This window comes from Brassica napus, chromosome C8 (assembly GCF_020379485.1).
Source record: "Brassica napus cultivar Da-Ae chromosome C8, Da-Ae, whole genome shotgun sequence".
Taxonomy (NCBI): domain Eukaryota; kingdom Viridiplantae; phylum Streptophyta; class Magnoliopsida; order Brassicales; family Brassicaceae; genus Brassica; species Brassica napus.
The window spans coordinates 48,929,655-48,941,912 of NC_063451.1; the positions used below are offsets into that span (position 1 = coordinate 48,929,655).

A 12,258-nucleotide genomic window follows, 5' to 3' on the forward strand; every position below is an offset into this window, starting at 1 on the left:
TGTACGTGTCCAAACTGATCTTTGTCCGAACAAAACTTTGCATAAGAGTTGATTCACAAAGAAAATCCATTCAGATGAACGTTTTATTGTGGTTGATAAGAAACTGTAAACGAACATCAAAACTGCTTAAATCACACAGAAACAATCCCAAAAACAAAAAAAAAAAAAAGGCAGATAACTCCGAAAGCTATCGAAAATTGCCATTGTTACAACAACAACAAAAAAAACTGAAAGAGCCATAGATTTGCTTTCTTTTATTGTTGTGGGGGGAGGGGAGTATAAAGGGATCATTCCTCGCGCCAAGTTTGCTCGCACTTGACGCATCTATAAAATCTCGATTCTGGCTCATCCGCTGAACGAATCTGCATTGTTTTGAAGTATGCCTTGTCGTGCCCGCATCTTGGGCATGGCGCTGACAAACAAACACACACACAAAAATGAATCCAATAACTAGTTGGTATATATTAAAGAAGATCGAAGGTGAAAAATAAATGGGATCCATTCTGATTAACGAGCAAAACAATTGAGGTAAACGCTTTCATAACTAAGAGAGATCTATGCTGTACGTTTTTACTAACTAATTCAAGTGTTCTACCAATTTTTATTGGTTTGCCCTTTCCATCAACCAATCATCGATTCATTAAGAATACTGATAGATCAAACCATGTTTCTAATTGTTAGAATGAAAGTTTCAGAAGAATACCTTCAGTTTCAGGTCCTTTTGGAATATCATCTTTCTTCACAACCGGGTCAATGGATTTCTTAACCAGCAATTGCTTCTTCTTTATCTCAACCTGTTCAAAGCACCCAGAGAGAGAGATATAAAAGACTTTTTGGGTTTTTGATTTAGTTTAAGTAGGAATTATAAACAAAACCTGTCTTTCGATGCGGGCGATGTAAGGACATGTCGAGCAGAAGAACTGTGATTGACCGTAACGCAGCAAGTTCCCACATGTTGGACAGAACTCCATCTAGCTGGAACAAAAGTCTGCTATTTCTCTAATCAAGCGCAACGGCTGAGAGGGAAGGACATTAGGTGTTCTCCTGCCCTAGGGCCCAATAGGAAGAGTCGAGAGCCCAAAACATTTTTTTTTTGTTATAACAATTTTCATCAAATTTTCATTTTTTTAAAAAAAAGTTTTGTTCGCCTCTGACCTTCTCCGATCGACGACGTCTGTGTCGTTTGCACTGTGAGAAGGTGGGCTTATGTTCTTTACGGTTTAAGGTCTTCTTCTTCTATAGATGTACTCAGATCTGGTCTATAGCTTCACTTCTATGGATTGAGCGGAGAAGATGAAATCGGACTCCATCGACACAGATCTCGTCAGATCTGTGATTAGTGGTGGTTGGTCAACTATTACCGGCTGTATTGAGGATGTTGGTGTTCGGAAGGCTTCGTTTGGCCTTGCCGGAGGTTGGAGTCGCGTCAAAGGCCAATGGCAAGTTTTAGTTGGATCTGGAGGACAGGCTACAGCGACGGTTGCTTTGGCTAACAAGCTGGTTTCTTTTCTTTTGATCGGTATTGGTTTTCATCTAGGGTTTCTAGTTTATGTTCTGTTTAGATGTATTTGCTTTGTCTAGGCTATGTATTTTGCCTTAAAGTTCTTTGTTATAGTTTGGCTCTGGGGTCGTAATCTTTTAACCGCCGGCTAGTGTTTCCGGGATTGGTGTGTTCTGTAATCGCCGGCTTTGTTTTGGTCTTTGGATCTTATGTTCCATCTTGTAATCCCCGGTGTTCGGGTTTGAAATGTTTTATTAATAAAACCTCATATGTCAAAATAAAAAAAAAAAATCCCAACGTGTATATAGCTTCTTTTTAGTTTTTTTTTCTGTTATTAATTTTGTATTCCTACCTCATTTTTCTAACGGTTGCTTTTAAGAAATTACTACTCATTTTCTTCTTCTAAATTTTTTAAACAACCTTATAATGCGACGTAGATTTGGGATAATCATAAGTTATTTGTATTTTAATTATCTTAGTTAGTTATTATCTTTAAAACTTTTAATTAGTTAATTATTTGGTTTGCATTATATTCAGTTTTTGATTAATTAATAAAGTTCAAATTTCCTGTTTGTTTTTTTTTCTATTTTTGATAGATATACATAGATTTGGTTTATTCGAAGATTCTAAAATTAAAAGAATAATCTTATGATTATTATAGTTTTCCGGATATTCTCAAAATCAACAGTTTTTTAGTGTTTTTTTATAAAGCTTCGGTTTCAACACCTTACCATTTTTTTCTTTTCAGGATTTAAAAACTACGGTTTTTCATTATCAAGTCTTAGAATTGTCAGAACATTGCAACTCTTCAGATATCAATTTAAATGATTTGCATTCTGAATTTAACTAAGAATGTTGCAAACGACTTTATCTAGTTTATCTATGAGACGTAGCAAAGTTATCAAATTTGTTGCAAGTGTCAAATGTAATAAGAATGTTTCTATTGCTTATCAAATTCTTTTGATTAGACATGTGATTGTAGCTTCAACGAGATGAGCTTGTCAAAACTAAAGTTGCTGGGAAATTGTTGATGATCTTCGATATCTCAAAAAAGATTAAATGTTTCAGTCATTTTATGCATTTGTAAAAAAAAAATGTTGGAAATATTGATTCTAAAAGTATTATTTGTTATTTTGCATTGAGTAAAGCTCGAAAGCCAATTTTATGATTATCTTATTTTCTTGAAACGGCTACTAGTTTTTTTTTATTTTCTAATTTAAAACATGTCAGAGTATAAATTTTTTGGTGGAAACCAATTTGTTCTAAACAGCATTGTATGATATTTTGATTGTATTAATCTTTTTATAAATTACATGATTTTATATGTTAGAAGAAATATTTAAAAAATTTGTCATGAAGTCTACAAAATAGTTGAACAGGTATGATTTAATCTAATATTTTCTGTCGAACAATGAACAAAACTACGAGATGGAGTTTCATACATTGTTCTATTGTATCAGCTCCATAAAATGATTTTCGTCATCATCAAACAGCCGCTTTCATTACGTGATACTATAATTTTCTTTGATCCCATTTGTTTATTACAATTATATCTTTTATTTTGGGGTTTTAATTCCAACTTATGTACTAACAATGAACCCCAACTCACTAAATAATGAACTTTTAGCTGTTAATGAGAAGAAAACACTCTAAAGAGAGATACTTACTATAAAGTGAGAGCTTGAATTTACCTGAAAGGCCTCGCCAAGTGACCCAATTTCCCAATCAAAGACGTCTTTCCATTTGTAGATTTCTGCAGATTCAATACTAACATCGTAAGTACGGAACATTCTAAAAAACTAGATCTGAATCCCAGTGAAATCGATTCCAGCACAGCCTAAAGCCCCAGATTCAATCTATCGGATAGTTTCAAACCCTAATCCATTTAGAAGTAGTACTATCGAGCACAGATCTGAAAAATTTAAGATCAAGGGGGAAAATACATACGGATTTCGAAGTAGTATTCTTCTCCTTTCTCTCTTTTCTCCTTTGTTATGGTGTTTTTAACACACAGTGTCATATGGGAGCTCCAGCAAAAACCGTGTCTATGCTGACTGACATGGCGTAACTGGTAAGTGAAGCAAAAACTGAAACCGGCTTAATGAACTTCACAACCATGTTATAGGATCTCATAGACTCCACGTGTTGGCGAAATCCTCTATCACCTGAAATCAAGATGAGACTTCGACCTTGGTAGAGTCCCTTCTCCGTTCTTTCAGCAAGCTCTTGGAGAGAATACTTGATGTATAAATCTGCAACCTGATGAACTTTACCATCTCCTGGAATAGCTTCCTCACTACTATAGACTGCATGGTAATGAAATTGAGGATACTCATCATCGGGGGATTCATGCCTCTGTCTGAAGAAGCTGTCGTGGTTGGGATGGATTCTGGAGACAGAGGTACTTGCGACGTAGACAAAGAACTTGAGAGGCCCACTGATGTTGATCATCTTTAACGCATCGGTGATGTGCCTTATAGCCACCTCAGCAGTCATGCCTTGCTGGATCGGGGTGTTTTCGTAATCCCAAACAACAGGTTGTACGCCTTTTTGATGCTCAATAATGGGGCTTCGTTCCTTTGCCTGCACATGAGATATAGGTTCACAGTCAACACAGAATAACATGCATAGACTTGTTTTCGTTAATGTTTTTCAACCAGATGGAAATCACAATTAAGTTTATTCGAAGATTCTAAAATTAAAAGAATAACCTTATGATTATTATAGTTTTCCGGATATTCTCAGAATCAACAGATTTTTAGTTTTTTTTAATAAAGCTTCGGTTTCAACACCTTACCATTTTTTTCTTTTCAGGATTTAAAAACTATGGTTTTTCATTATCAAGTCTTACAATTGTCAGAACATTGCAACTCTTCAGATATCAATTTAAATGATTTGCATTCTGAATTTAACTAAGAATGTTGCAAACGACTCTATCTAGTTTATCTATGAGACGTAGCAAAGTTATCAAATTTGTTGCAAGTGTCAAATGTAATCAGAATGTTTCTATTGCTTATCAAATTCTTTTGATTATTGATTCTAAAAGTATTATTTATTATTTTGCATTGAGTATAGCTCGAAAAGCCAATTTTATGATTATCTTATTTTCTTGAAACGGCTACTAGTTTTTTCCTATTTTCTAATTTAAAACATGTCAGAGTATAAAATTTTTGGTGGAAACCAATTTGTTCTAAACCGCATTGTATGATATTTTGATTGTATTAATCTTTTTATAAATTACATGATTTTATATGTTAGAAGAAATATTTTAAAATTTTGTCATGAAGTCTACAAAATAGTTGAACAGGTATGATTTAATCTAATAGTTTCTGTCGAACAATGAACAAAACTACGAGATGGAGTTTCATACATTGTTCTATTGTATCAGCTCCATAAAATGATTTTCGTCATCATCAAACCGCCGCTTTCATTACGTGATACTATAATTTTGTTTGATCCCATTTGTTTATTACAATTATACCTTTTATTTTGGGGTTTTAATTCCAACTTATGTACTTACAATGAACCCCAACACACTAAATAATGAACTTTTAGCTGTTATATGTTATAATAAATTAGTATTACTAGAGAAAACGAAAACAACAAATTATCATGAGTGAATGTTGTAGAAGTGTTTTCGTCATAACTGAACATGGTAGTTTTAGGAAAACTATTCTGGTTTAATTCTTCTTAGTTTTTATTGGAATGAGTTGCATAATCACCATATCCACAAGTCGGACATAACTTCATCTTTCTCACATCTAGTATGTGTGGTTTGTAATTCATCTACTTATTTTGTTTTGTTAAGTAGTAAATATTTTTTTTTCTTATATAAATATTAAGATGAATTTTTTCCAGTAAATATGTGTCGAAAATATAATTTGAATATTTCATGCTCGAAATCATGAATATTTGAACCGCATCTAACATCGATAGATTGATTTGTTAGGATTTCTATTTAATTACTTTTATTCTTTTGTTATTAATAGGGAACCACACACTATAAAAATTGACCATATTTTGCTGCTATTATTATTTTTAGTAACAATATAGGGATTATATTGGTCTAGAAATAATATGTGATGGTAATCTAATAATTACATACATGATAGACTATAATATTATTCATTACAATATAGGAAATTCATAATTAACCGATTTAGTTTAGCTGCTCTAGTTATTTGACAATTTATTTGGACCAAAAAAAATGGACAATGGTTTATTTAGACCAAATTTGTTATAGCACCAGTTATTAATTACATCACATTTCTTAATAGCAGGTTAGATGTCGAGTTACTATGTAAGAATTTTTTTATGATTATGTTTTGTTCATAATGGCAGGTTAGATGTCGAGTTAATGGACAATGTAAAGAGGATAAAATAATTTCAGATATACTATATTGTACTGTATATGTCGTATTTATAAAGATATTTTTGTATGTCAAAATTGAATGTCATTTCGTAAATTTTGATTAGGTACAGAATAATTGGTAAACAAATTGTACTAATGTAACAGAATTTCCGTAGTTATATATCTAATATCTGATACACTATTTATTAATGAAAAAGTGTATAGGTCCAAAATTTAAATAACAAATTTTATCAGTAGATAAAAATAGAATTTTAAAAATTAATAGATTAGATATGTATGCAAAAGTTAAAATTTATTTAGTTTCTAAGAATAAGAATATCTTGATTACAAAAAATAGAATATCTTGATTACAAAAAATAGAATATGCTTATCAATTTTTAGATTTTTCGTTTGTAATATCTATGATATGATATTTTTGTATTATTATACATATATTAATTTATATAGTATATAAATCTCAGTAAATAATTTGATTATATATAATGTAACTATACTATAATAAATTAATGTTGAAAATTAATATTCAAGAATCAGTAAGGTATATTTTAAATGTGAACCATTTTATGAAAAAAACTCAATCCGTGTTAGGTTTAGACATCAAATTAACTATTTTATTTTTATATGTGGACCAAGATTTTGTTTATACGTAGTTAGACTGTTGCACAGAAAAGGAAGAAAGAATAAATATATTTTGGTAATTTTTAAATTCATAGGTTGAAACAAATAAGACATGTTAAGTTATTAATCAAATGAACCTTGTATGATTTTTTTTATAGTACATAAAAATATGACTCTAAATTAATAAATTAGATTTTGCCGACAGTAGCTTTTGTTCTCTGTCACTATATCCACCAAATTTTGATTATAAGCTCAATGTTTTTTAATTAGTAACTAGATCTCGATCTACGCAACTGCGCAGATTTTTGCTTTTATTTATTTATATATAAAAAAATTGTTTTTAATTCTAAATTGGTATATATTATAATATATATGTGTCTATCAATTTTTAAAACATAATAAGTTTATGTATATTTTTTCATTAAATAGATTGTTACAAACTTTCACATGTATTTGTATCTTCTTCTATATATATATTTTTGGATTATTATTTTATTATTAAAATCGTAACTATATATATAAATATTAGTAAAATATTGTTTTATTGTCATATTCAAAAATATTGTAACATTTCACAAATTTAGAAAGTTAAAAAAAAATTAAACTTTTCGCTTCATAAATTTATATTATCGAGTAAATAATTAAACATTTAGTTTTTGTTTAATTTTTAAAATAAACTATATAGTTTAAAATTTGTTTTCATTGGTTTAAGGTATTAAAGATTAATCATTGTTAGATAATATGATTTTTGTTATTTAAAAAAAATTATAATTTTAAAAGTTAACATCAAAAATTATTTAAATAATTAACATATGGATGTATAGTATTACAACATTAAATTATATATATTTAAATTATATTATATATAAATCCAATGGATTATCTATTGTTTAAATCCAATTATTGATAACCTAATAAAAATTTCTGGTAAGCCCAATAAAAATTTATATGATAAGATTAGAGAGTAAATGTAAATGATTTTATAGGAATAGGTCTATTAGGTCTATTTTAAAAAAATGAAAGTTGTCACTTATGTTTTTTTAATATATAAGATACAAGACTTCTTTGCCACTATACTTTTTATTGGGCCATTTAAGCTCAGTTCGTGCCAAGAAAAAGGAACCCAAATCATATATTTATCTACTTCTATGGTCGGACACAAAGAAGTTATAGCATATTAATCACTTTAGCCTGTTTTAACATGTTTAATGGATTGATTAATATGTCACAATTCACACATGTCGATATAAGTTAGTGAAGAAGTTTTGCATTAAGACTTCTTTTTGTAGCCACATGTCATCACTAAAATGATTCTTAGAATCATTAGAGAAATATGTTGGTCCATCTAATTATATAATAATCTTTTTATTAAACTAACAATAAATTCATCATTAATGTACTTTATTATTTCCTTAAATAAAATTTACGGAATTGCCTAATGTGGCTAAAGTATATATGACAATTAATGATTTTGAATAATAAAGATTTGATAAAAAAAAATAGTGTATCTTCTATCATATTTGTTTAATTTTAAGCTATTAAATAAATTAAACAACCACAATAACCATATAATAAAAAAATAGATTTTTATGTATATGTTATATTTTGAATTTTTACAAACGGCTATAAATTAATAAAACTGTTAAAAGTCTCACATTCAAATTTTATGATCCATGGTTTAAAATTTTTGTTATGACAAAATACAAATGATTACAAAAATTATATAAGTAAAAAGTCTAATTTAATTAATTAATAAGATTAATATATATATCGTTTTAAATTAAACTATAAACCATATAAAATACAATATTTTAGTTTCAAAATTTACTTTGAACAATTTTTTTGATAAAAGTTTTGAACGATCATTGACAACTTATTTTTTTTTAAATTATAAATTACTAAAACTATTAATCCCACAATGAAAATTTTGTTATCAGTAATTTAAATTTTTTCTATAAAAGATACAAATGATCAAAAAACTATATGAGTAGAAATCATCATTTAATAGACATTAATATTAAAAATATACTAAAATATATTATCTATGTTAGTATCATTTAAATTTAATAACATATCCTATTAAATACAAAAAAAAATTTTGGATTAATACAATTGATTTATATGTTTGCACCAATTTAATTATATTTTTAATAGTTACTGACTTTTAATTATTTAATATATATTTATTATTTTATAATGTGTAAAAATATTTAATACATAAAATAATTTATATATATAGTGTTGATCCCGCGCAAGGCGCGGATCTTAACCTAGTATATATATATATTATAGCATCAGTAATTAGATATGTTTCATACTATTTTGCGTGACATCAACTGTGAGTGACACTTACAATCTCGAATATAATCCAAATCCAACAGAAGATATGATTCTATTGCATGCAACCGAATAATATAAAGTGCTCCAATCACAAAACTCGGATTTTTTTTTTTGTGCTCAAGACCTAAAATTGGATCTTTACTATATAATCAAGTATATTTAATACATCATTTAATAGATTACTAAAACTATTAATTAAAATGTATATAAACATTATATAATCAAGATTTTTTTTTTTTGCTCAAGACCTAAAATTGGATCTTTACTATATAATCAAGTATATTTAATACATCACACACTAATATAAACATTATAAAAATGTATATAAACATTATATTCATCATGCACTTATGATTAGTCCGCCACTAACGTGCTTTGTGACCACTGAGTTTAGTAATTTATATGCTGATACCTCTGTAATATGTGTAAAGTTACTAGTTAGTTAATGTTTCTAAGCAAAAGAAAGATTCTTGTAACATAAACGTAATTAATACTAAAAGTTCTGATCAAACCCATTAAAATTCAGAGTTGGCCTCATATATAAGCTAGTTACTATATTATGGTTTTGATAGATTAACGATTTATTCTAAATAATCTATATAAGCTAGTGTTATAAACTATATATATAAGAGATAATTAAAACGAAAGGTCGTTGACTATAAAAGGAAAGGTCAGAGCAACTTGCATGCGAAAAGTCGTAGGTTCCCAACTTGTAAGGAGTCTCATCAGAAATGGCATCTTTGAAATAATAGTAATTACGTATACATTTTTTTTGTAAATGATTACGTATACATTTTCATTAATGTTTATATATTTTTTTTGTTAATTGAGCACTATGTTTAGATATGCACTTTACTTTATTAAGATGCATATATACTCACTTTTATTAGACATTACCATATACAAAGCAGGATATATAAACACATGGAGTAATATATACAGATTGTCTACGTATGCGTTTCCTCGCAAAATTATAGGAAATACCGAAATAGGATACTACTCATTAGTCAATATTAAAACAGGAGTAGTCTTAAAACATGAGTTATAATACATTAAAAAGCGGACCATTAGATGATAATACTGTTGTTTGACAATTGTTTAATTAGGACAGATGTGAGTATAATCTTCAACACTTAATATTTATTTAGATTAAGATATTGTAGTAATTTGAGTGTACCAAACATAACATGACATATGCATATAGATCACAACGAGCGCATATTGGTTTGTTAACATATACCCGTTTGAGCACCAACAAATAACTTTGAAATAATAAAATTTAAAATGTATATCAAAAAGAAACTTTGGACTGATAAATATTCTTTAAGTTTAAAGTAGTCTCTTGATTTGCCATTGGCTAATATCTTCACATTTCGCACGTCTATTTAAAGCTTCACAACGACCCAAACTTAAATCACAACCCCCCAAAACGGAAAATATCACAAAAAAAAAAACTTAAAGAGAACCGTTTATCCATAATGTTTTCCCTGAAGATGGGAACCGAGGTAGAAAATTTGTGGGTCTTTGCTCTTGCATCAAAATTTAATCTTTTCATGCAAGACCATTTTGTTTATTTTCTTGTCGCCATAGCCATCACTTGGTTTACCTTAAGCATCGTATTTTGGTCTGTACCGGGTGGACCGGCTTGGGGAAGATACTTCTTCACTCGTCGGTTTACTCCCTACTTTAACCGAAAAAACAAGAATGTTATTCCTGGTCCAAGAGGCTTTCCCCTCGTGGGAAGCATGAGCCTAAGGTCAAGCCATGTGGCTCATCAGCGCATAGCGGATGTGGCTGCGATGAATAACGCCAAACGGCTCATGGCGTTTAGTCTCGGTGATACTAAGGTGATAGTGACTTGTCATCCTGAAGTGGCAAAGGAAATATTGAACAGTTCGGTTTTTGCTGACCGGCCTGTTGACGAGACCGCTTACGGTTTGATGTTTAACCGAGCCATGGGATTTGCTCCAAATGGTACTTACTGGCGCATGCTACGTCGGTTGGGTTCGAACCATCTTTTCAACCCGAAGCAAATCAAACGCTCGGAGGAGCAGAGGCGAGTGATCGCGACTCGGATGGTGTATGCGTTTACAAGTAACGCTGGAAACGTGTTTGGAGTGCGTGACTTGCTCAAAACGGCGTCGCTATGCAACATGATGGGTTTAGTTTTCGGGAAAGAGTATGAATTAGAGACTAATAACAACGTGGAATCCGAATACTTGAAGGGTTTGGTTGAAGAAGGGTACGATCTTCTCGGTACTCTGAATTGGACCGACCATCTTCCTTGGTTAGCTGGTCTAGACTTCCAGCAAATCCGGTTTAGGTGCTCTCAGCTTGTACCGAAAGTAAATCAGTTATTGAGCCGAATCATCCATGAACACCGGACTGCTGCGTGTAATTTTCTGGACGTGTTACATTCTCTTCAAGGTTCCGAAAAATTATCAGAATCTGATATGGTTGCTGTTCTTTGGGTAAGTATAAGTTGGTTTCAATATTATCAAAAATATACAGAAAATCAAGATTAATGAATATTAATGTTTCAAATATTTGGTCCCGTTAGGAAATGATATTTAGGGGCACGGACACGGTGGCTGTTTTGATGGAGTGGGTGCTAGCGAGGATTGTGATGCATCCTAAAGTTCAATCAACGGTCCACGATGAGCTTGACCAAGTAGTTGGCAGATCCAGAGCCGTTGACGAGTCTGACCTTCCATCTCTCACGTATCTAACAGCTATGACTAAAGAGGTCTTGAGGCTGCATCCACCGGGCCCACTTCTCTCTTGGGCACGTCTGTCAATAACAGACACCACCGTAGACGGATATCACGTGCCGGCTGGGACAACCGCGATGGTCAACATGTGGGCTATAGCACGTGACCCGCATGTGTGGGAGAATCCTTTGGAGTTTAAGCCTGAGAGGTTCGTGGCTAAAGAGGGTGAAGCTGAGTTCTCTGTTTTCGGGTCGGATCTGAGGTTGGCACCGTTCGGGTCAGGTAAGAGAGTTTGTCCGGGAAAGAACTTGGGACTTACGACAGTGACGTTTTGGGTAGCGACGCTCTTGCATGAATTTGAGTGGCTTCCAAGTGTCAACGCTAACCCTCCGGATCTCTCCGAGGTTTTGAGGCTGTCGTGCGAGATGGCTTGTCCTCTCGTCGTTGACGTACGCCCGAGGCGTAAGACAGCATAAGCTTTTGGCTTGGTCAATGCTTCCAAAAATTATGGGCCATTAAAAATCATGTATATTAAATAAAACTCTAAAAAACAAATATATGTATTCAAAGGGCGAAATATATAGATTCGCCCATATTTTATAGCTTGAGTAGAATATATTATGTACTTGTATTATATGAAATAAAATACCATATGCTGCATGTGTATTTACGTAATAATGATGCGTATATAATAGTCTATTGTTGTTAATTATTAA

At 31.0% G+C, this 12,258-nt stretch overlaps 2 protein-coding genes across 2 annotated transcripts; one reads left to right on the top strand and one right to left on the bottom strand.

Annotated features, from left to right (window-relative positions):
* Positions 1 to 52: 52 nt before the first annotated feature.
* On the bottom strand, positions 53 to 1,797 carry LOC106377365 (DNA-directed RNA polymerase III subunit RPC10). Its single transcript, XM_013817589.3, has 3 exons — positions 876 to 1,797; positions 704 to 794; positions 53 to 412 (listed from the first exon to the last, which is right to left on the bottom strand). The coding sequence occupies exons 1-3, from the start codon at positions 969 to 971 to the stop codon at positions 288 to 290; spliced, it is 312 nt and encodes a 103-aa protein (XP_013673043.1). The 5' UTR covers positions 972 to 1,797; the 3' UTR covers positions 53 to 287.
* Positions 1,798 to 10,236: 8,439 nt separating this feature from the next.
* On the top strand, positions 10,237 to 12,217 carry LOC106377356 (cytochrome P450 78A6-like). The gene is made up of 2 exons (XM_013817578.3): positions 10,237 to 11,302; positions 11,392 to 12,217. The coding sequence occupies exons 1-2, from the start codon at positions 10,310 to 10,312 to the stop codon at positions 12,016 to 12,018; spliced, it is 1,620 nt and encodes a 539-aa protein (XP_013673032.2). The 5' UTR covers positions 10,237 to 10,309; the 3' UTR covers positions 12,019 to 12,217.
* Positions 12,218 to 12,258: the final 41 nt, after the last annotated feature.